Here is a 26,650-nt window from a genome sequence, read left to right as displayed (position 1 = left end):
GCATCTAAATTGCATCATCCTCGTGCAAAGCACCTTCCTTATTATTTATGTATCAAGGAACGAAATCACACGCTATTTTGTGAGCACGTAAACTCCCGCTAATCTGTGCAAGGCTAATCCGGTTTTTTTGAAAAGTAATTCATACAAATTTGCATACTGCAATTGAGTAAGGTGAAAATTGTTATAAAGTCCTGTTTGCTTACGTATCTTATTTTTACTTTATCTATAATATTAGATGAAGTTTTGTGATCATGCGATCATGTGTGTGTGCGTATACTTATTACGCCTTAATTTTTATGTTGACCGGAAGTGGTACCTTCCTTTGTGGGTTTCCTCTTTTTTTTTAAGCTTATTTTAAATTATCACCAACTAGCGAAAGTATTCAGTTCGGCATGGCACATTGTGAATATGGGTCTTACATGCTATATCACCTAAACTCACTACTACCAGTTCTTATAACTTTGTACGCCAAGTAATTATGCGACATGTTGAAATGGTTGAAAAGTTTATTTATTTTTAATACATAATATGTGCCATGACAGCAATTACCACAATGCGACACATATAGTTAGATTATTTTTGTACAAAGGTATAGGTACTACCAAATTTTCAAATATAACAGTACACAGAATATAAACTATGGACAATCAACAATTGTTTTGATATACAGCAAATATTCTAAAAATACATTTTGTAGGTAGCATTTTATAAGATTAAACAAATTCAGAAAAAAATAAAGATTCAGAAACTGAATCCCGATGAGATTTTATAAGCACTCACAGTACTTGACTGATGCTTCATTTACACTCGATTAGTGAGAAAAGTTCGACTCGAGTCGATTGGTGAGAAAAGTTCACCTCTTCCTTTGATCAAGTCTTAATTTGATCGAGTACATACATCGTATATGCTTAACTAACTGTTTCTGGTTTGGCAACATTCAATTAGCAAAGCTTGTACATATAAAAAAGTTGGTATGTAAAATATATATTAACACAAACAAAAGGAGATTACATCACTGTAGCGATGTGTCAGCGCCAAAGATGGATAATGTCATCTGCCATCTTCTAATTGTGTATCAGAGACGGGTTCTCCACGAAGAGGGTCGTTTGAAATACAAGAAATTACCATTTATATAAGTGGACTCGCTCTCGTCAGCATGTACGTATTTTGTTTTAAGTCACAACCGTGTAGTAATTAGCTGCATTTTTAATCATATTGTGATAAATCGCTTTTTTCTGGTTGTGAGAGTGGTCACTGTTGACAAAACTCGCGAGTCGTGTTGGTTCATTCATTCACTAAAATATTTTCTGTTCGTAAACATTGAACCTCGACTATGATTTGTGTAAACATTTACCCAGCAAGCAGCTCGAGGAACGCTCGTCAAGTCTTCAACGGAATTCCACATCTTTATGAGGTGACACATTAGAAATGTCTTTGATAGGTATCCTCAATTGAGATTATCTTTTGTTCTGAAAATAAATATATAGCTGTCTCATATTTGAAAATATAATAGAAAATATGGTGGTTAAATTGATCACACCATCGTTTCAATCACCTGTTAAGAACCATCATTATATGCTAAATAGTCATTGTACGATGATGTCCCGTGTTCCTTTGACGTTGTTGCACGTATTCCATGCGTCTCCCGATTCCGAAAACACTCAAAGGGCGATGCCCTTTTCTAGATTATTCAAATTAAATATTTACACCTTTAAACTTGCGCATATGCTGCATATCATTTACCATTTGCATGTTTGAATGATTCCTAGTGTATATTTAATCAATATTAAACATAAAAATTTATGCACCATATTATTTGCCTTACTAATTTTGAATGTAGAGGAATTTTGTGAGTTGATCAATGCTATCTTTGTTAGTTTTAAGTGCTTGGATCCGCCCAGGAAATAATTTTAGAGACAAAGCAGTATTTATTAAGCTGCCTATTTATTTATTTATTTCTTAGCATAGTATGTATAAAAACGGAGGGAATGTGTACTTAAATATATGTTTTTTGTGGTCATTGGATTATTAGTCACATTACGATCGCCCAAAAGACAACTTTTGCCATGAAAATTTCGCGAATACGGAACCATCATACTAACGAGTTCTCGTTTGTATGCTAGACTTTTCGGCTGCCAGATGTTCCATTATAGAGATTTTAGTGACTTTTGGGCGAGCGATTTGTGACCAATAATCACCGAACCTTTTTTTGCGTGGACAAGTATGTAGATTTCAAAAAATAAATATCACAATTATCAAAAGTTCACAATAATGCGCTGACAAGAACACGCAGCATGCTCATTTGTACACAGACGCCCGGGCGAGCGTACGGGGATGAAATGAGGGAGCAGCGCGGGGGATGAAGTGAGGGGGTGAGGCATCAATAAAAATACGTAATAATGATTAGTATATAGTGTAGATACATGTATGCGAATTGACCGCAAGGGGCTGTGTGTGCTGAAACTACTAGCGACAATATCCTCGGGTGTCGTTCGTGTATTAATTCCTTCCCAAAATCACCCGTTGAAATATCAACGGGCACAACACTTGTAGTAGATATTTAAGCATTTTTCATTTCGTTGCCATATAATTATGTATATTTCAAATATGCACGCAAAACTTGGTAACTAGTCATACATACATAAGTGGATTTTGTATTATTGTTGGGATTTTGAGGGCTACTGCTAAAATTTGCACGGTATATATGTATTTATTTTCATTGCGTCATGAACAACCCTCGTCATAAAACTGTATTATCTATTTAATCGAAAACGCGGTTGACAGAAGCGTATCTGCGGGCCGATTGTTCTGCAAAACGAAACACATTGAAAACAAACCAAACCACATGAGTGCATCGCGAATTGTGGTTTTCGATGTGCAGTTGCATTTTATATAATTTTAATATTACATAGTTTATTGTCAAAGAAAATGTTGCGCTGACTTCCGATGCCACTTCTTATTAGTGGTGAGCCATATTTCTTGTTACATCAAATTATAAGTTTAATGCACCTTTAGCACTGAGCGGGCCATCTGTTGAAACCAGCTGCTCGAAACCTTTTTCACGTGCTTGTAATATATGTACATATACATACAACCACATATTACGATGATTCAAGATGCAACGTGCTTCGGATCTAGTCCTACTAGAAGTCAAGTGCAATTACCAAAATTTATGTGAAGATAATAATTTCGACTTTTTTATGATCATGTTTTCAAGTTTTTCGATAACAAACTTTAATGGCTTTTCATTCTCTTAGGTGAAGTCGACATGGATATTTTGTATGTACATCACTAACTTTTATTACGTCTGATTCATATTGTTTTATTGTGATCGTGAACTTGATCTAGTTATGTTTTCTTGTCTGAATTGAAATCTTCTTCTTCTAATGCCTTGTACGCATTCGGACGTTGCAGTTATGCAATGCAAGAAATGCAAGTATATTATTTCAACAGTTACCAAGGTTTCTATATTCAATGGGATTTCATACATATTGTCGTAGTATTATTGATATTTTTTGTTTTACAAGGGTCCCCAAAATATATGAGTTGAAATGATAAAACTTTTTCATAAAACTACAAGGATTATTTAAATAATATAAAAAAAAAAAATACTAAGATCAAAATTGGCGTGATTTTTTGTCAGAGTAATTAATATATTGTTTTTGGGACTTTTCATGACCTTCTGCACATATTTACATATTTTTTACGTTCGTGAGAGAGCAGAATCCTTTTTTTTTATATTCTCTCCCTTCATCTTGCACGTATCTCATTAATTCTTGGGGCTATCAGCTTTATTACAACAATTTTTAATATTAAATTTAAATCTTATACCTTTATTTGTCTTTATCGATATTGAAATCTCTCTCATCTCTCGACATATATAAAAACAATATCTCCAGGTCGAATTTTCGTATAATCACAAAACTTCATCTATTACTAATTACATCGATAAAGTAAATATTAGACAAAATCTTGAGGTTCAATTTTGTCATGATGACAAAACTTCCATTTTTTTCTACCACTTACAAATGTATTTACATATATGTATATAGATGAAGTAAAAAAAATGCGGCACTATTGTTAATTTCATAGAAAAACTATGCTTTTTTGCTCTTTTGCTTTGAACACTAATGGAACGGTCTTTTTTTATTTGTAATTGCACCGAACCTTAGCCTTAGTTTAGTTATGAAGCTTGATGCGTGCTTCATTATTAGATCCAAGTTCAATAATTGCTTTTGAATAACTTCCTTTGATTTTAACTCATATGCGAATAATTTATCTTAAAAATGCCTATTGGTAAAAAATAAAGCCCATTCAGTCTCGACTGAAGGACAGGCCGACTCATAGTATACAAGTAACTCTCCTCTAACGCGCTGGATCGGTTCAGAAGTGTAAGAAAAGATTATAATAAGAAGTGAAATTGTGAGGGGGCGTCATATCCTTTATCACATCTTCTGAAAATTCATTTTCTCTTACTTTTCTCTACAGATTTAGCGCGTTATATGAGATTTGCTTGTAAATATTCGCACTCCTCACACCGAAGTGTGCTACATTTAGATTAATTTTGATCGGGTAATATATAAAGGGGTGTGGAGGGGTGGGGGTTGAGTGTACCGCGCACCCTAGTTTGGCAACCGATGGATGCGCCCCCGCTCAAAGTGCACCTTTCGTAGTGCAGCCGCCCGCCAGCGGCACGCGCCCCCCCGCACCGCTTTTATTGACCTTTTGTGCACCTCGGCACGCGTTCGCATGCACGTGCATCTGCATCTGCACCGCACTGTACTGCTCCGTACGAACTTGAACTCCTTCCTGTCTCCTTCACTTACTCCACATTTACATCATCTTGAGAACGCGCCGCATCGCTTGACCCAATTGTAACATATTTGCAATTGCTCAATGAAAGTGCACATTCACTTACCCAATGGAACAGCTGATGATGAAGTTGCTTTCGCATTTCGGATTTATGATCATATACGATTCAATCTCTTGTTTTAAACGCACTGAAATGACATTCCATGATAAGTTTTTGTTTTGAATATTTGTACTACTTTTAATTGATTGCATTTTGAAATGTAACTATCGGCTGGTTTTCGATTATAGTCCTTTGTACATACATATTTAAAATTTCATTAAAATAAGTGTAAAATATTTCCATTCACTAACATTTTAAATTATAACATTTGTACAAATATGTATATGAACGAGAGAGAAATTTTTAGCCTGAGGATTAATTTATTTTATTTGAGTATGTATTATATTTTTAGATTTGCTTAAATCAAACTATATTGCCGTATTTACTTCTAATAATAATCGTAATATTATAGTCTCTAAATTACATGATTTTTTCAACTAAAGGCGTAAGAAAAAAAACATGTTACACTTCCTTACATCTTACTACATTACATCTTACTATTTAATTACGTCTCACATTTAAATTGTCAGTTTTTTTCAAAAAATGGTCAGTAACTTTGACAAAAATTCAGTGATAACCAAAGGACGGCTACACGCGGTTTCTTTTTCATATAACAATAGACCTCTCCATCAGTGTTCGAAGCAAGATAACTATAGTAAACCATTTTTTGTGCGAAAAGCATCTGCGCATAGCCGATCGCTGGTGGATTACATATGTAGATAAAAATGAACAGTCAGTGAATTTTATGTATTTTTAATACTGTTTTCAAGTATTTTTGGACAAAACTTTTGCCTGGAATAAAAAATATATTATTATAGTCAGTGATTTTATATACATAATTTTAGCTATTTAGCTAATTTAATACTAATTCTTATTTTTAATAAAATACATTCTTAATTACTTAATAACTTATTGATCACTGACCAAACCAAACGAAATAACTGACCAAATAAATTCAAAGCTTTTGCAAGGATTGTATTAGTTTCTTTTCCATTCCTACTTTTTTTTTGCATTGTCTTTCGGATCAGATAAAACGCATTGTGGGGGGGGGGGTTTAACTATAGTTAAAAAAAATTGCAAACTAGTCAAGGTAATTAAAAGATGGTTTGAGGCTTCATAGTAATTGAGCAAAATTTATTGCTTAATATATTAATTTTAATCGTTGTCTTTCACTGAATTAATTCGACATTGCAGGTGATTTTTTTTTTATTCCGTCATAAAATACACATTACAATTAATCGTTTAGTCGAAATTGAAATGTAATAATTAATCTTTTTTTTTCGCCTGTGTGATGGCACTTTTTCATTTGCACTTTGCTCTCGACCACTGCTCTCCAATTAATTTCACATGCTCATATGAGCATCGTGCTACATTTAATATATGTATTATTTATTGCACAATAATGAAGTGGCTCGATCTCGTTGAAAATGTTTCGCGTTCTTTTGTCGCGTTCGATCGATAATAATTGCCACACAATGTGCGTAGCGTGTACGGGTGCCTTTTCACCGTATTTGCACTCTCTATGTGGGGGCATCATTTATTTGCAGCTGCCCTTTGCACCAGATGTATTTTTTTCTATCATAGCACATGTAGTATATAAATATAATATAATGCAAAAACTTTATATTGATATTGAAATTTTGTGTCTATTTATTTCTTATCAAATATTTTCATTTTTGTGCCATTTTTGAATTCTTATGTATATTTTCTATTATATTAGGTGTCACAACGCGGCGTTTTGTTGACAACTTATCCTTTTCATATGAAATCGATAAAGAAAGTTGATTGAAAAAAATGCGCAAAGAACCAGTTTACGAACGTGATAATTTTGTCGTTCCACTTCTACTGAAGATACTTTTTTTAGTTATATGTATGTACATAAATCGTAGTTTTATTTGTGCGTATTATGCAAAATTTTCAAATTTTCCATATGAAGGATTCGTTCGTGAGAATTTTCTAGCTTTACATTACAATCATTAATAATAATTTATATCAACCGGTTTTACAAGGTGACTAATCTACGATCGATTTATTCATACTTTTTTGGGCATTTAAATTTTGTTATAAAATATTCGTAGGTATATATATGATTCACTAGTTGTTGTTACCCTTTTTATATATTTACACGCGATGTAAAAAAATGTACATCGGAAGTAAATTTGTGTCATTAATTTTAATAAATAGCTGTCGCAGTTTGTGCGAGCTGTTTTGTATTTATCAGTTTATTTTTTTTAATATTTAATAAATAGAGTAAGTTTTTGCATCACTCATATTTATTAACTTCGCATGTTTGATGCCAATTAAATTATTTTTAAAATAAAATATGCCTTTTCGATATTTTCCTTGTTGACAGAAGATTTTCTAGTGCTTGCTAATAACAATAAATAACTTTTTTTTTTCACAAAATTTATTATGTGCTTTTAAGTTTTTTTTTAGATTTGAGTCATCATATTATAATATAAAAAGGAATTATTGAAATATTTATGCAAATAGAAAATTACGTATTAAATATTCAACCGATGCAAATCTTAAATTAGACTATTATTAAATATATGAATAAATTATAAGCAATGAGAAGTTTTCACTACTTTGAACTTATCAAGTATCTCGTCAAGCCTCATTTGTGGAATTATTAAATTGAAATACATAAATAATTATCATATAATACACATGCATATGATTTTTAACCTGCGTCTCTACATAAAGGCAACTATAAACATTGATCCTACATTCAAAGTAGTAGTAATATAATAATAAAAAAACAGGTTACCTTTGGTATTTTATCTATGAATAGGGCGCGAAAAAATCTCACGGATCCTAGATACACAAATGCGCTAATATATCGCACTACAATTCACGCATCATAAAATTTTCATTCAATCATATTATAATCCTTTCGTCGATTTTCCAAAAGGGAAAATCTTGACGGATAACATCCTGAGCCTAAAACTTACGCGCCGATATATCATATTTAGGTCACCGTATCCTGATTTGTCGTATCCGTTTTATTATGCAAAGGATGGGCAAGGTTCTATTGTGTTGTTTATTTTTTTACACGCTGTCTACACGTGATTGGAACACGTGTACGGTGATTTTACGCACTTGCTCAAGGGCGTGGTGAATTTCACGGTTCAAACAGTAACAAAGAAAATTGTTGATATTCAATTTCACCATTGGATTATCTAGGCGTGGTGGTTTTTGAAACAATGCCAGGATGGTCGTGGTCGAGGAGCAGCAGGACGTCGTCGAAGGAAGCGACCTGTTGTTAGTTTGCTCCTCGGAGCGTACATCCTGTTTCAACCCCAACCCCGATGAGGGGAAGCGCTCAAGGACCTCTGTAGGGCTTCGCTATATACAATGTCGATTATTCTTCGTGTCGCTTCGTTTAACTTCCACTGTCTTATCGTTCAGTTGCGAATTCTACGCAAATTCTAACCGGATTTGGCAAAAGCTTAGACGGAAATGACCTCATGACGCAATCGAGGGGGAAGTTTGGTTGTAAAGTTTGCTGCGGAAGTCGCTGATTTTTTCATCATTTTTGTTTTTGGTCGCTTTCGGACACACCTGTGCATATGATTTTGATCATCTGGCTACACAATGTTGTATAAATATTTAGTGCGGGTGTCTCTGTCTCATTTTTACCTGTAAGCCCTTAGGCGCCTGTGGTCATTCATTGAGTACCGCAAAGGTGTTCTTAACATACCTCTATCTTTTTAAGTCCTACCTAGCCTTCATTTCGTTTGACTTTTACAATTTTTTTTATCTAATTTGTACGTTTTCAATTCTAAATTTTTGTTTAATTTCACATTTAGATCAAGTCTAGTGCTAATTTTTTTTTTCAATTCAATTTTTCTCCATACCTAGATGTTTTCACATTTTTGCAGTAAAATTATAGCGGCCCTTCTGAGAAGGTCTATTATAAAAACTCATCCTTGGGAAACCATTAATTCTTAAACCGATACGAATTCTACTGTGTATTCACTATTGGTACTATTCAGGGCTGTGAAGTCGAAGTCGGATTCGTAAAAAACCAACCGATTCCAAGTCCGACTCCTTTTTATTATAATTTTCTTTAATTAATAGTAATACAGTATGTATCAACTAGAGTATTAAATCCACTAATCAATGAAATATGATTTCTTTATAAAAATTACATTATAAATAAAATCGTTTATAGAACATTGTAAGCGGGAAATGCTATTGGTCGAAATGGGCTGTAAAGGAAAACATTTGCATTTTATCTAAGTGTCATCCTACAGCGAATGAACTATATTGCACGTTTTTTGATGTGTTTGACAATCAGCCAACACTGCCTAATACTTTTTTATTGTATTTTTATAAAATTGATTTGTTTTTGTATTAAATTCATACTCATACACTATGAATGTACTCACATTTTATTTATACCTATTTCATTACCAATAATTCAATAAATTGAATTACATGTAAATTTTTGGTGAGTTTTTTTTAATTCCCTTAATTTTTAAAATCGCTATTATGTTTTTTACTAACAATTTTATACGTTTGCAAGAAAAGTCGATCTTAATAAAATCAGTAAAGTCGGAGTTGGAGTCGAAGCATAAGGTAAAGCGAAGCGACTCCACAACCCTGGTACTATTGCACATTCTTAAATAGGACTTATTCAGCATTTTTTTCGAAATTTATGTAATTTAAGTTATAGTGAAATATTAAATTAAGAGAAAAACAAAACCCAATAATTAGATCAGTAATTGTTTTTACACGAAGTTTTATCTTAAAATTTGAAGATTTTCATCTTCAATCGTATATGCAAATATTAATTGCTAAAATTTTCAGTGGTTTTATAACATTCTGACAATTCAATGTACATACATACATATGTAGGTAGTGCGTATTTTCCACGCATTGACAAATTTTTAGTATCCAGGCCAAGATCTCTTTACCTGGTTTTTGTTCATTTGTATTCAGGAACTGAACCGCCACTCAGTCAGGACCGAACCTTGGCCACGGTCACTACGGACCGAAATGTAATCTTTATATTCTGTGAAGTGATTCTCAAACGTTATATTTTACATATTTCGCATTACTCAACATTATTTTCCGACCGGTTCGACTGCCATGAGCCCCCAGAGCTCCATATCACCTGCTATCTTTATGTAAGTGCTCGTTTCGTATGCCTCGCGACCACGTGTGTGGCTAGATAGACAGCAGATCTAAGTGCCTCTTTCAAAAATCAGTGTGAATCAGTGACATGTGTTCGACACCAAGTGTCATCTTGGTACGCGTGTAGTGTAGTTCAATATAGCTTATGAATTATTTCCGACCTGTTCGCAACGAGTGAGGTTAATGTGCTTTTTGCACGTTTTGTATCATTTGGTACGAGCTACTATTTCCTGTCTCAATTAATTACGCATTTTTTTTTTGACCATCACGATTGTAGTGCTTACTAAGCTTGTTTTGAACGCAACGTTTAAGTTCTTATGAATAATGTGCGTTGTTGCCATTTAAAGTTGAAAAAATATATACATCCATATACTGTACCCAAGAATTCATTTTGGATTCGAATGTCAATGTCACAACATTGATTCAATTGGCTTGTGTATGTTTGATTTCAATTCGCAACGACACTGTTTTGATACAGTGATATGTTTACACATATGTAATTGGTGTGTAGCGTTGATATGATTTGACGTTTGGTGAATTTGAAGCTTCCTACTTGATTTTATCATCCTTGATTGAGGTTTGGTGTGGATTATTATACCAATATTAATCACACATTCGGTTTCAGGACATTTGACACTGTATTTAACAAATCAAATACTATGTGTTTAAAGATGATTTTTATTCGACTAGTAGTAGCTACTCGACTCATGTATACATACTTATGTACATACTTGTTACATACAAATGTACATTTTTTTCGTTCGTGAACATACATTGTAGTTTGTTTATACACGAACCAATCTGGCCAGATATAGTGTACACAAAAGAACAAATTGACAAACGAACTACATAGTTTGTTCACGCACAAACTATTAGGTACAAGTTCATGTATTCTCAATAGTTTGTATCATCCTCTATGTATGTATGTATGCTTACTCTGGGTTGCAATATGTTTAATATTTGCGAAAATGAGAATTAAAGCGGTTTCTATAGGATTCCCATTACATGTGTCACTTGGTGGGAGTCTTATTTTATATTTATTTATACTGTATTTCCCAGAAAATACGACCTACCCCGAAAATAAGCTATCACGATTTTATGAGAAATCGGTGTATATACTAAAGGTAAGAAGATACACCCGAAAATAAGCCCTAGTGCACTTTTCGAGTGTAAAATTAATATATGGCCGGGTTTTATTTTCGCGGAAAGACGGTATTTCCCCATGATGTCATTACGGGTTGCCCCTTAGCAATATATATGGTATTAAATTTTTACATACATAAATTTTTAATTCATATTCAAATAATGGTGACATAGTGTGTATGATGGTGTTTTCCAATTTGAAGGAGGAACCGTTTCAATAATTCAATCAGATAAATCGGCAAACTGATAGGAAACGATCGGGTTGGAATCACAAATATCCAAGTCTGACCAGCAGCACTACAGATTATACTCGGAATAAATTCTTTTCAATCGAGGTCAATCCATGGAATCGAACCTGGCAACCTCTCGGTGGTTTGCATTAACGCAACCACTGAGCTATGGTGCTGCTTTAAAGATGAAGATGACTGTTAGCTAAAAGTTAGATGACTTTTAAACTAACAATAGTTAGTGTATAAACAAAGCTAGTGTTTTCATTAACGAACTGGAATGAACACTTGGTAATATACATATGTATGTATATTACCAAGTACCAAGTAACCAAGTAACTATGTACCAAGGTAACAAAGATTCTTACTTCAAATTCGGAGAAATTGAAAATTTGCACAATGTTCTCAACTTTCAACAGAAATCAAGTTTCAAACCACTCAAAAAGAATTGTTTCATTATTCTTTCATACTGCACCTCGATGTCTTGTCCCACATCAATGAGTTGGCAATTGTGACGAACGCTATTATGTTTTTTTATGAACTTCGGAAACCTTTTTGCTATTGAAAATTATGTAAATCCATTCTTCTCCACACTGTGTATGTAAAACATGAACGGCTCACGTTAGCACCCACTCAAATTCCCCAAATGCCAACAAGTTTTGAATGAATGGCTGATTATGAATGCAATCAGCGGATACACATGTGTATTACGCGCGAATATCAAACGCCCAATGATGTCACTCCATACATTTTCCATCATTGTTTACAACTCTCGATTATATTCTCAGGACTCGGTGAAGAGGCTCGTGAGTTTTTTCTATCCCGTCCGAGCTTTTTTTCTACACGTGCTATTTTTTTCGACGTCTTATGATTTTATCGTATCTCTCCAGCCGCGAGTTCTAAATCAAGTCATGATGCCACGATCGACTGGCGAAGAATTATGGTGCCCGGGATCTCCATCCTATCTATAATAATTAAGGTTCTCTTCAATTGTAGAGCGTATCGTTTTTTATATCCACTTATGTGTATATATTTTGGCACCGACAAAGCTTAAGCATGATATATTAATAGGCTGTACTCAGATTGTAGTTGTTGTTTTCGCTCGCCTTTTGTGTTGTATTTGAGTTTCACGGGCTTCTTTTTGTTTGTTGCAGTGGTCCAAGTCACGAGAGTGAATCCAGCGAAGAGTGTTCTGATGATTCGGGGACTACTGACGATGTTCTGACCAAAGGACCGTACGGCAGGAAGTTCATCAACAAGGGTCGATGGAGCAAAGGAGAAGTAAGTCAATTTTTCGCGTTGAAAAAAGTGTAATTGTGGTTATTACCGCTCTGGAAATGCATACCACTCTCTGGTCAGCACTTGCCGCAAGTGTTTTGTCGGTTGGTGTATAAACTGGTTTGGTTCGCTCTAAAATTATGTCCATCATCTGAGAAAGCATTTTCTGCACACACCCTTGTCATTCATTCCCTTTTGCCAAAATTTGAGTCTTCGTGATGCAATTTTGCGGTTACTGTGTAACTCGAACGCTGCGCAGAGTGGTGTGAATGTGAAATGATTTAAAGTCATCGGGGACTGTCTGTCTGTAAGGTGTCGTGTTCGATTACGATAGTTTGGTTACGCTTTTTGTTCATAGTTTTTATTACCGCCTTTTCTGCTTTTTCTCCCTTTGGTTTTTGTTTTGTTATTCGAAAAATCGTATTGTCGAAAAGTAGTTGTCCTCCAAAAAATTCCAATTTCATGCTACTATTTTACTCAATTCGAGGTGACGTTCTTTATAGATAGTATGGTGTATTTTCTGATGGTAGACAGAAATAAAAGACACGTAGGAGATAAGTTTCAATATTATTTATCTATCACATGTTGAAGGAGGCTTTTTATAAACTTAAAACTTTCAACGACACTATTAGGGCGAAAACACACTGAGTGGTATGGGACATCACGTGTCCTTGGCTTCCCGCTGTGACCGTAAACAGTGGGTGTTCCCCAAACCGAATTCGGGTGTACTTGCACGTGCAGATTGCATATACTTGGGAGGTCGCACGTGTATGGATATCCAAATGCAACCGACAAGTTTCTCCTACATTTCTTCAAATATGGAATTCACCGTTATCGATCACTGTCAAGCAAGGATAAATACAAGGATAAAATATCACCGATAACACTACAACTGTGTACCATGTATATGGGCTAGGGATGCTGCTTTTTTTTCGCATGTTTAATCTAAGTATCTAAAAAAATGTAACACGTACTACTGTGTTTTCGCCCTTAAGGTCTATTCATACAGGAACAGCACAGACCGGCGACTGCATGTGAACATCAGTACGAAAAGTATTCTTTGGTACATTCTATATGGAAACATTCATATCCTTAATGTGTACGTGGCTTAGACGTTGCAGCAGTACCCGACAAAATCTATTCATATTATACAGCAGTACATGTCACCGTAACGTATCAAGCAAAACCGGTTTTCTTTGGCTACTGTGGAAATATGCACGACGTGACGTCATAGTAGCGAGTGCACGCGTACTAACGAACGTGCCCTTTTGTATAGTATGAATAGAAGCAGTCTTTTCTGTGCTGTTGCCTTACAGTGCTGGAATAGAATTTGCCTTAGAGTGCTGGAATGAATAGACCTTTAATGGTAAGAACACATTCAAAAGTGCGGCACGAGACGCGCTCACAGTTTCCAGCAGTGATGGGCGTATCTTCATAAGTTCGATCTTATTATTTCGACAAGTTTCTCTCACATTTCTTCAAATATGGGAATCGTCCTTTTCGATTACTGTCAAATCTATGTCATTACAAGGATAAAATATCACCGAAAACACTCCAGAGGGTGAAGTTTGCGAAGAGACGCGATGGTACAGATTTGATCAAGCAGTGTTTTTTTTTTCATGTGCAAAAGTATCAAATAAAAAACACGTACCGCGTACCACTCTGTCTGCACATTAAGTGATTATGACCGGAGAATAATGTGTGGCTAAAGTTATTAAAATAAATATTTCCACTTTATGGGAAGTGGAGATATTTATTTTCTTTTATTATTTTATTTCTTTAATATTTTTTATGGGAATAAAACATGAAAGATTGATTCCGATTGATCATATTTACTATAATATATTAATTTGCGGTTCATAAAAATTATATTATAAATTTGAGTAGTTATTAAAAAAATAAATTATTCCATTGCTTACAAATTTTCCACATTTACTTTCGTTACGTATTTAATTTTTGGTTTCTTCCCACGTTCTGCGACTCCGTTTACTGATTTGCATGTATTGTGATGTCTGCGAAATATACCCAGGCTGAATTTGCGCCTGGGGCATCCTTCAACTTTATAATCGTTAAAGCACCATGGTATGTAGTTTAAAATTAGTATTACGTTCTTTTTTTTTACGTATTTTACATGCGACTAGAAAACAGTGTTGTATCGCGTTGCTGCTATGGAATCTTGGAGTAGATTATTCCACTACCTGCTTTCTAGTTTCTTTTGAGGGTCGCGGCCATGAATGCACTCTCTCCCCTAATAATGTATGCGCCTCAAGGGGGTCTTAGGGTTAAAACCCGTTTTTTGATTGCTTCGTCATCCGACGACCCCCTCGATAAGATTACCCTGAGATAACTCGTCCAAATGATGACGCTGTTATATGTGTGTGTGTGTATGCAATTTCATGTTAATTTATTTTTTTCCAAACAGGATCATCAGCTGAAACATTTGGTGGAGACGTTCGGACAAAATTGGGATACGATAGCGTCTCACTTTTCCGACAGGTCGGATGTTCAGTGCCAACAGCGATGGACCAAAGTGGTGAATCCCGATCTGATCAAAGGACCGTGGACCAAAGAGGTATGCTATGCTCATGTACCACTCGTGCGTATTTATTGCATGTGCTCGCAGATTGTGGTTTTAGCCGTTACACGCGGATTCTCGTCATATTCGAATTTTTTGCATGCTATCGAGCCACAAGACTTTGGATATTTACAATCAGCTGTTGCCAGTTCGCGATGACGCAACCCGTTTCTTTTTTTTATGTTCCTTTTTCAAGCAGTCAGCTTCTCCAATAGGAAAAAAATTACATTCAATGTAAACGTGCGAATAATAAATTAGTAATGGACATTCTTGCTATTTTTTTTTTATCTTACCGGTCGATGTTCCATTCAACTTATCATTCTGTCCATGTTTGCCGAAATCGAGATGAGTTTTTTTTCACCGGTGTTAGGAGTGAATTTGGACGAAGATTGCGACCTTGGGCCGTAACGGATTGAGACTTGAGGCGCTTGGGTGTTCATTTGAATTTTTCGTGTGTCGATCTTGATGTGATTGTTTGATTAAATGTGTGTTTCCGCTTTTCAGGAGGACGACAAAGTCGTGGAGCTCGTCAACAAGTACGGTCCCAAGAAGTGGACTGTCATTGCTCGGCACCTGAACGGTAGGATAGGGAAACAGTGTCGGGAGCGATGGCACAATCATCTCAATCCAGGAATCAACAAAGGTGCCTGGACCGACAAAGAAGATCGGGTCATTTATAATGCCCACCAAGAATTGGGCAATCAATGGGCGAAAATTGCAAAACTCCTTCCCGGAAGGTATAAATACGTATAAGTTTGAATTTTGAAATCTTATTTGTTTTTCAATCTTATATTGACTAATTTATAATAATTCAATTTCATATAGAACGGACAATGCTATAAAAAACCATTGGAATTCTACGATGCGCCGAAAATACGATGCCGAAGATGCCTCCCTCACTGCTAACCTTCGGAAAAAATTTAAAAAAGGCTTAGATCCAACTAACTCTTCCCAAAATTCTTTCTCAAGTGACAATTCAGACGCTCATTCCAAAACCCCCATACATCATTTTGAAAATGATCACAACTGTTATACTCGTTTGCAATTTGATTCACAATCGCAAGATTCACAATCAAATGATGCCGCTACTGTATCGTCGTACGATACCTTTGTTCAAGAAAAGTTGGATAAATCACTACCTGGAACAAATATTCAAAATGTAATCGTCAATAGGATCACGCTTGATGTAATTTTTTTAAAATTATATTTATTCATGCTTCTGTTTTTGTCTGTACTAATTAAAATTTGTTTTGAAATAGAAATGGCAAGCTGATATGCATGAGATGTCAAACAGCAATCAATCTAGTAATAATGACTCTAGTGGTCAAATGGTAGTTGACGAAAATCCTCCCTTACTTCAAACGCAGAACGTCTCGAGTCTTGTAAATACGCAATTCAATGACAAAGTGAGTAAACAACGTCAACAATTCAGACAACTGCTTCAAAATAAAGTCAATGAAACAGTTCAGATAAAAACTGAACCGAATGATGCTATCGTAACTTCTGAAAATCCCAAAACCAATCCTGAAGTATATGGAACGGATTCTCCTTATAGGTAATTTGATAAGTCTTTTTAATTCGTTAGTATTTATTTTTTTATATTTTCATAATAAAAATTTAAAAATATTATAGACTCACTGAAATCGACGCATTGGAAAGCAATATGTCACCCGGTATGCTGAGCATATCAAAAAGATTACTCAATGAAGACCGACTTATTCCTCTGGAGTCGATGCAAAAGGATTTCAAAACTTTTTCACCAGGTTTGTTTCATTTAAATATGTTCTAAATTGCGATTTAAATTCGAATTATTTCTACATAATATTTTCTTATCTTTAGATAAACACCTCGTAACTCAAGCAGAATTAGATAGTTTGAGTTCAGCCTTTTCGCCGGAAAGTGCTAATACCTCAGCTAGAAGTGCTTCCCCTCCCCCTATTATTCGCCGAGCTTGGATGCGTAAACAAGGCTCAAGTGCGCCAAATTGTACTAATCAACAAATTGTATGTATTTTTTTATATTATTGTATTATATTTTGAAAGGTTCATGTGATAACTTACAGTGTTAATAACTATGCTTGTTTATTTTTAGTCATTCCAAACGTGGGCAGAAGAATCTTCAATGAAACACATTACTCCTATCAAACCATTGCCTTTTAGTCCGTCGCAGTTTTTCAACAGTCCAGGTGCTTTGTCTTTTGATGTATCAATGATAACGACAACTCCAGAAAAACACGATTCACCTAAAACGGTAATTTTATACTTACACATTACTCATTTCAAAAATATTTTATAGTAAATTAAAAAAATGTTTTTTTAATTTTGTAGCATGATAATGGAGTGAGTCCTTTACATACTCCAACACCAAATATCAGCATCGGTTCCACCAACAACTCTACTTTTATCACCCCTATACAAAGAAGAAACTTGTCACACTTTACACCAAGGTATGTACATACATATGTAGTTAAACTATGGCAACATTTTGTAAACATTTAGTTACTTTTTAACACTTGCCTTACTATGCCAAATTAAAATCCGCTAGCCACTGTGCTGGACAACAAGCGTCCAGTTAAAAATTTGTGTTTAAAGCTAAATTAATGCAAAATTTGCGAGGTTAGTCATTATATAGGTCTGTTGCCAAAAGTTGGCGCGAACAAATGCGATTGTGTAGTGTCAGTGAATAGTTATAAAGCATGCTGTCATACTGCATTCAATAATAAAAAGACGCTCTTTATCTTTCGCGCTCTTTTGTGAGTACGAGAACGCGCTAACTCTCAGTAACAGACCTGTAGCTAGCTATAAAAATAAAGTGCAAGAAATGAAAACAATAATGGCTGAAGCCGAGCCGACATTTCAAGGTGGATATCATTCTCCCATTGACCGTTAAGTGCGGCGCGTACTGAATCCCCCCCCCTCGCATCTGTGAGGCACGTGTATAAGGGGTTGCCTGTGAAAATAATTATGTCTGTTGATATTGATAAATGTTTTTATTTCGTAATAACAATTCGAATCATAGAGGTTTTGATGAGGAATACCTAAAATATGAAGACCTTGCATTCAGTATATTTGGAGAAATAGAATAAAATTAAGTCCTGGTCGCTTGTTATCCGTCACAGTGCGGCAAGTGTTAAGCTATTAAATTGATTTTATTACTTTTTTTCTAATAGAACTCCTACTCCATTCAAAAACGCCATGGCTGAAATTGAAAAGAAATCTGGGCAGATCAAATTAGAACTATGCTCTCCTGGTAATTTAGTTGAAGATATTACCGAAATGATAAAAAGAGAAGAAAGTAACAACAGTTTGCAACTGAACGATTCTCAATTCACCAATACCACAGAAGAAGAAACTATTCATGAAAGTAGTAATATATCCATCCAAAATGATCAGGTAATTTAAGCTTTTTTTTTTAATAGTATCAATGTAACTTTAGAAAGAGATAGAGAGAGTAATTTATCATTTATCTTCAGATGCAATATGATTCTGGGATTGCTTCACTGAAAAGGACGAGCACAGATGGCCGTAACAATGCAAATGCAAATCAAACTACAATAGGAGTGGGCAAAGAAAACGCAGTTCCTAGTGGAGGTCATAAACGCGCACGTAAAGCCCTCGTTTCAGTACATTCTTGGACTAGCACTACGAGTACACCAAACACTTCTGATTCATTGGGCACGGTTCCTCATAGTAGCAACCATGTCAACAACGACCAGAAAGTTTCCAATTTGTTCATCATAGAAACTCCGGTGAATAATTTAAACAGTCAAATTATCATTTCACGCCACTATTGGAGAATTTCTTGTAAATATACTTTTTTATTTTTCAGAGCAAATCTCTCTTTTCAAACGCTTCAATGTTTTCGCCGCCGTCAGTCACCAAGCACATCGGCGACGAGTCAACCAGTCTTAATAGTATTTTAAGTTTGGACGACACACCCGACACGATTCCTATCAAAACAGAAAGAAGAAAGAGTGAGATTTCTTCAGTCAACAATCTAATCAAGGTACAACACGAGGAACTTTCCTTTCATCCACATATCCAACCTTTTAATACCAATCACTATAATAACCATACTTATCAAAGTTCAATGTACAATAATAAATCTGACGCTCTATATTCTACTAACACTTATCAATTTAAAAACGATTTCGATAACAGCGAATACCGAACAAATTTGAAAACCAAAGATTTACAATATCAAAATAAGTCAACGTCGTTAGATGGTCACGAGCATTTTTCAAATCCGAAGGATATGCCAGCCAGTGACCATTATTTTATTGATAATTTTTACAATAGCAATAGCAATTTTGTCACTGATCAAAGTCAGAAGTGCTCCAATGATTTTAGCATTATAAATGACGATCACTCTATGCAGGGTCATAGTTTCAGCAGATTAAATGCAGATCGCTTTAGAGCTATTAATAGTTCTTGTGAAGAGCTTCGAAACAGTTCTAACGAGCAGAATTATTTAAAAAACATTACGAATAGAGTTTCTAATAATATGTTAGCTCCTAAAGCTACACTAGTCGATGCTTTTGCTAATCACATTTATAAAGTCACTAATCAAAAGCCGCCAATCGCTACCATTAATAATATAATTACACAAAAACAGACACACAGAAAATTTGATAGCGGCAGGCAAAATGTTGAAAACGTACCTTGGCAACAGGATATTAAATCGGAAGAAAGTAATATCGATAAAGGCATTCCTGATGAATTTTGGAATTCATTTTCTTTGCTTTAATGAGAAAATACAACACAAGCTAATTGTTGTGGTTTTTCGTTCTTCTTTTCGAATTTTAATCGTTTTTGTTAAAAATCTATTATTTTATTTATTAAATATTTTTGTTATACTGCTCGATCTTTTTTTTTTTAATTTTTAAAATGAAATTTAATAGAATAAATTCATAAACAGTTGTAAAATTATATCGAAATCAGAAGGGCGTAAAATTTTTGGTTTGTATTTGATTAGTTTCAAACTTCAAAACAGTGTTAAATCGAGTTGTTGCCTGAAGGTTTTTTTACATTCCAAAGCTATAAAACCAAATTCATTTTTGTAATGTAATGCAGCATGCTTTATTATACTTAAAAAATATATACATGTTAATTATTCATCATTGAATGCAAATAAATTATTTATTTATTTTAACTTTCTAGTTCTTAATAACAATTTCTACTACTAATCCTTGCATTTGTACATAAATTCGTATTTATTTTAACATTTTTTTTGTTGGTTTTATGTATGTATCTATTTGTTTATATATATTTATATAATTTTTGCATTGTGATACTTAATTAACTTTGCCCTTCGATACAAACTACTTTGATTAAAAGTGATTGATTAAAAGAGAATAGAAATTGTCAAAAATTTGTTCCTTATCGTGTAATCAATTCACGAAGTCGTTTTATTACAAAATTTTATGGTGTTGTAAGTTGAGAGTGGTTTGAGGTGCTAACTTATTTATGGAAATATACCGTGTTTCCAACACGCGTTTAATCAAACCAAACCTTCATTATTTCTACTTTACGTGGTGTATTATATTTAAGAAGATTGACACAATAATACCAAAGGAATATTTAAAGTAAACCCTTACATCGAACCAAAGATTTATATGTATGTACGTGTAATGTATTATTCCACGAATTTGAGTGTTAAACATTAGTCTTACGTCATCGCTATTAAGATAGAGCTCCTGTTTCAGATACTTTTGGTTAGTTTGCTATTCATCCATTGAAGATTAATCAAACACATGTATGTGTAGCAAAAATAAGTTTGTTTTTTTTTTAAATTAATTTTGGATGGTTTTCAACGTTTCTATATATGTGAAATGTGTGCACTTCGATGCTAGTCAGACCATTTCATTTACAAAATTTCAGTTGTTACAGATTTACAGAGTATTAAAACCAACATGGAGCTAAGAGTTTGTCTTGTATAAAGATTTAAATATTAAGTATACGGTGTACAATAGTTTACAGAGTGAATACATATTAGATATCGGCAATTTGTAAATATTTGTACAGTAAGAGATACATGTTAAGTTATGAGAGATTACGAGATGAGAGTATAATATATTTAACCATGGTTAAATCCTTTTCGCCCAGTCCTTACCCCATTTTTCACCATCCATCAATATTGACAGATTCCGGTGTTGGCAAGTGTCAGGTTGTTTACTCATTTTTTTTTTGTTATAAAATGAGAGTAAAATATATACATATATATATATTTATTATTTTTTGTCACATGCTATTTATAATTTAATTTAGTAGTCATTAACATATTTTTGTTTTTGTTTTTGTAGTTTTTATTTATTTATTATTTATTTATTTCTTTGAATCTTTCATATTTTATGTTTTTTTTTTTACATATATTTTTGAATTGTATAGTCAGTTTTTGTTTATATGTTTTGGAGGTGTTTTGCAATTTATGTCTCTGTCAATATTGTGTAAATCCATATTGGTCCATGCCCACAATGTTCCAATGATCACAAATAAATTTTTCATGGAATTTTTTTTCTTTTGATTTTCCTTTTTTCATCATTAATATTTTTTCACTCCTAACCACTCTCCACGGAAATAATACATGCACATATAACGGGTTTAACACCATCGTGTCATTTTACGATAAGTGTTCATTGTTTTGAGATTTTGTCAAATTGCTATTCCTATAATTGAAATCATTGATTTTTGTTACACACACATACATTTTGCGATATTTAAATCATGGTAACACTCATTTTGATACATATAGCGACACTTTTATATGATTTTGTAGTTGTTTTTGAGTTTTTGGTATTTATACTATGTCCACAGTGCCATACTTCAGAAATCACCACCGTCCGGCCATCTGCTGTGCGATCTATCAAATTTGGTGATGTGAATGAAAGCAACGATAAAAAAGACAAGGTAGTTTTTGTTTATTTCATGATTACGTATGCAAAAATGTTCATATATCACTTCTAATTTATATTCATTTTGCAGATCGACGATAAGTGGCAGATGGTAGCTTGCGGCCGAACTAAAGACCAGCTCGAATTGACCGAACAGGCATATTTTTTCTTACGAAAAACTGCACTCAAGCCGCGCTCGCTTAATTTCTGACAATAGTCTTCAAATAAACCAAAGTCACATACATTTAGTACATAAAGTAATATAATTTATACAATATTTATATCAAAACTTAACTATCTGTTAATATTTTTGTACAACAGACTATAGAAATACTTTTTTACAGACAGACATGCACAATTAATTGTATTGAATTTCACAGACTTTTTCAAATCAATCAATGACTTACTATACATATTTACGAGTAATAATTAAATATGAAAATTTTAAGTAAAAAAAAGTGGCATTAAAAAGCTCTATTAGTTAACTTTTGATAATTGTAATAAATGTAAATTTAATTAATTGTATTTGGTGTTTTGTTTGTGTCTCGATGTTGTGTTTTAATTCTCACCTAAGCCTATACAATGTATGTTCATTTATATAATTCTTGTTTTAAATTTAGAAAGTTTGTGAAGTATGTGACTTAAGTCTCAAACAGTGACCTTTTAAAATTTGAAAATATGAGAATTTCAGTCTTCGTGTATTCTGGAATCGGTAATCAATAAAATTCTGCATTTGAGATATTCTTAGGTACACCTTATTTACTTCCAAATGCTAGTGCATGTGTCACATCTTCTATTTAATTTTTAAGAAATATATATATATATATATTTATTATATATAACTATGTGATTGTGAGTAAGATTTTTTTATATATTTATTTAACGTGTATATAAATTCTAGGTTCAATTTCTTTTTCTTTTGGTATTATGGTAGACTTTCGTTGTTTCAGTCGTAATTTGATAGGTTTATTTGAAAAAGTGTTTAGAATAAATTTGAAAAATAAAATTTCATTCCATTGTATCGAATTATCTAAAATTTATTGTAATGTGTAGTTTTAAATGCAATATCGATAATGAGTGTTTTTTCTTTAGCTCTATTCAGTCCTTCTGTTAACGGCTTTCCTGTCTATATTTTTAACATTTATGGTGGGTTAGGAACATAAAATTGAAGTTTGTTCACCAGAAATGATTAAATAATATGTAAATTTATTCGCTTCATATTTGTGTGATAGTCAGAAGTGATTTATATTTACGTCAAAAACTGGGAGGCTGTCAATTATCTAATGTGAATAATGCGACCGAAAAAAGAAATATTCTTTTTGGAACAAAACTATGAATTTATTTCATTATACATATACATTTTTATTGATGTTTGCATAATCATATGAATATTGAATTCAAGTATGTACATATGTATGAACGCATACATTGTAAAATAGTACTCCGTACCTTCAAGTAGTAATAACGATTACAAATTTTTATATGAGTGAATTTTGAGTGAATATTATATTTTCTTATGATTTAAACATTAAAATATGTTTACACATTCAATTGTGCCCAATTATGATTTGTTCCAGAATAGATTTGTGAATTTTTAATATTTATGTATTAAATTTATGTATTATAGATAATTAAAATTCAATTATTTTTTCTGTATTAACAAAATAATATAATGTGTGCAATTCTAAAATTCCTATTCTTAGAGTATTTTATTATTAATGTCAGATGAATACCACGTTTATAATTTTTATTGTCATATTTTTTTTCGTTATTATGAATTTTCAAAATTGGACAGTTTTACAGCATAATTATGATAAACTTGTGACAATTTTATAAATTTATATGTAAATATAGTTTTGATTTGGAGATTTTATCAGAAAATGGGCAAATTTGACAATGTCACGTGCCTTGAATTATAGTTTATTTTAATAGATTGATTAATGGATTTGTCGATGAATTATTTAAAATAAAAAAAATCATTTTAATGTTTGAATTTTTGACTGTTTAATACAACCTGGGACTCGGATAAGATAAATAAGAAAGTCCCTAAAGCAAGGATAATAAAGGTAAGTAATATAGATATGGTTGACAAATCCAGCGCTTCTATCAATAACAAGATGAACTGAATACTTATTTTTGGTCCAGAGACGAGATATGACTTTTCTTATAGATCTATGCCCAGTATTGTCATACAATATAAAACACCAATAGAAAAATTAATTAATTAAATAGATTTTCAATACATGGCGCTAAATGCTCAGAGACTCGTTTCCCTAGAGGAAACATTGGTAGCAAACAGTATATATAGAAGTTTTTTGTTGATCTGTTACTATGTTTGTATTATATTCGTACGTTTTGTTGGCAGTGTTAACTGTAACGTACATATGTCGAATCGAAACGACTATTATAGAATGGCGAGCGTTATTTTATACAGACACACAGAATAGCGCTATTATATATATGATGATGACATAACATCAAAGATTACTCAAATTTTCGAATGTTCACTAATCAGATTGCAATAGCCCAATATAAGTATTGCACAATGTTATTTTAACATGTAAAATATTGTACAATGATTTTAGGTTTGTCGGCTGTCAGTAGCATCTGTTTAGCTGTCAAACGTCAAGTATGGAGTGTTTATGTCCTGTGTATTCTGCAACAGCTGTTCCCATTTTCTATAGGGCAGAATCTTTAGTCCTACGTATTTAGAGCTGCCGTCAGCTCTAGGCACGTATACAACAATGATTGTATACATATATTGCTTTATCTACACTATAAATACTGCTTATAATTGCTTATTCCCTGTATCTTTATGCAGATGGAAAATAAAGATCCACTACCCGATAGAATATGTTTATCGTGTGAATCAAACCTAGATTTGTTTACTAATTTTAAAAACATTTGTCTTCAAGTGATCGAGTGTTAAGGCAGAGATTAACCAGCGGTATTCGTATTAAAGGCGAAAAGGTATTAATAGAAGATTGGAATCATAGTTCTATTAAAAAAACGCAGTTCCATTCTTGCGATGTTTACGGTAAAAACAAGTATGAAGAGTTAAAAGAGGCTTTTAAAATAGTAAGTCATGATTCCAGCGAAGAAGATAATGCTCTCAAAAATACTGAAAAGAATTCTGTAGAGGTAAAATTGATCTTAGGAGAATACAGTCGCAACTTGATCTGTAATGATTTTATTTTTAATGTGATTAATCAAGATATAGTCTGAAAAAATGTGCGTTAAGGCAAAATAAAGAAAATCCGCGAAGGCAGAATTAACTAACATACTAGAATGAAATATGAAAATTTTTCATTTAGATGTGACTATTGTGAAATGCCGTTTCAGTTCAAGTTGAAATTGCAACAGCACATATTGATACATAAACCACATTCCGTCGTTTCATTCCCTTAGCCCGCCTTTTTTAAAAATTGTGCAATTTTTACCGATGATTGCCCATCTTGCGAGTAATATAAACAAACAGAGAAGTTTTTATCGGACATACGTCGAACACCAAGCGTCAAATACGACTGATGCTAAAATTATTTAAGATTGTCTGTGGACAACCGTCACTTGACAACAATATAACACCTAAAGCCACTTCTATAATATTAAATTTCTCTGGGCACCGCGCCTGCACTTTCTTCGGCTTCTTTATAAGTAGGGTGACCATAGGTCCCGTTTTTACGTGCTTTGCGTTCGTCCCGTCGTTATCGTATTTTTTTTTATTTATCTTTATAAATGTTGACAAATGAATGACACGGATTAAGGTCTGTTCATACCTATCCAGCACGACCCGTATCCTGCAGGTGTCATGCAAGTGCGGATAGTATGAACAGACCTTTACACGACTCATGTTCAATGCATTTTTTTTAATGCTACCTAGAAAGGCTCAGCGGGTAGTATTCTTGTTTACTTTGTACATGCTCAAAATACAATGCCTATCGGCGTTTTTCAGGCCTAAGGACTTGTTGGTAAAACGCCGATCGGGTAGTATTCTTGTTTACTTTGTACATGCTCAAAATACAATGCCTATCGGCGTTTTTCAGGCCTAAGGCGTTGGTAAAACGCCGATCGGCGTTGGTCAGCATTCAAGGGTTAAACGAAACGTAATGTATGTTTAATGTAAGAATATATAATACTCATGTATTTATTTACAATTTTTGTTTCTTGATCTCTGTAGTGCACTCGTCGCATTGGAGCGATTTATAAGACGAAGACGAAAATAAAGAAAATATTTTTTTTTTGTATGAAGTTGTGAGAAAAACACATTGTGGTGACGGCCTTTGAATGAAGTTTTATTAAAAATCCAGCGTATGTGGTTTAGGGTCCACAGTGAGTTGAGATATTTATTTTATTTATTTATATATTATTTTAGCTATCAAGCTAATTATAAAATACATCTTAATTACTTAAATCTAAAATTTATAATTAACTTATATGCACTGTCCTTCACAGAGGTGTCTCTTCGCACCTCGCAAGAATACATC

General features: G+C 33.4%; 2 protein-coding genes across 4 annotated transcripts in view; one reads left to right on the top strand and one right to left on the bottom strand.

Moving 5' to 3' along the window:
- Window positions 1–22,690, top strand: part of LOC143919660 (myb protein-like) — a 39,928-nt gene extending 17,238 nt beyond the window's left edge. For 2 of the 3 annotated variants that reach the window (XM_077442087.1, XM_077442088.1), the window contains 12 exons: window positions 12,579–12,705; window positions 15,125–15,274; window positions 15,782–16,014; window positions 16,103–16,463; window positions 16,537–16,832; window positions 16,910–17,040; window positions 17,117–17,280; window positions 17,369–17,527; window positions 17,605–17,723; window positions 18,447–18,669; window positions 18,750–19,025; window positions 19,106–21,385. In XM_077442087.1, the coding sequence (XP_077298213.1) occupies window positions 12,579–12,705; window positions 15,125–15,274; window positions 15,782–16,014; window positions 16,103–16,463; window positions 16,537–16,832; window positions 16,910–17,040; window positions 17,117–17,280; window positions 17,369–17,527; window positions 17,605–17,723; window positions 18,447–18,669; window positions 18,750–19,025; window positions 19,106–20,023 (3,157 nt within the window). In that variant the 3' untranslated portion in view covers window positions 20,024–21,385. Of the gene's footprint in view, window positions 1–12,578; window positions 12,706–15,124; window positions 15,275–15,781; window positions 16,015–16,102; window positions 16,464–16,536; window positions 16,833–16,909; window positions 17,041–17,116; window positions 17,281–17,368; window positions 17,528–17,604; window positions 17,724–18,446; window positions 18,670–18,749; window positions 19,026–19,105; window positions 21,386–22,089; window positions 22,183–22,257 lie in introns of those variants that run through there. The other variant, XM_077442089.1, reaches the window with a different exon arrangement.
- LOC143920309 (myogenesis-regulating glycosidase-like) overlaps window positions 1–26,650 on the bottom strand; it is a 950,780-nt gene that overhangs the window by 211,684 nt on the left and 712,446 nt on the right. The window lies entirely within an intron of this gene.

Source organism: Arctopsyche grandis, chromosome 12 (assembly GCF_051622035.1).
Source record: "Arctopsyche grandis isolate Sample6627 chromosome 12, ASM5162203v2, whole genome shotgun sequence".
NCBI lineage: Eukaryota > Metazoa > Arthropoda > Insecta > Trichoptera > Hydropsychidae > Arctopsyche > Arctopsyche grandis.
This window is presented reverse-complemented; position numbering and strand designations above follow the sequence as displayed.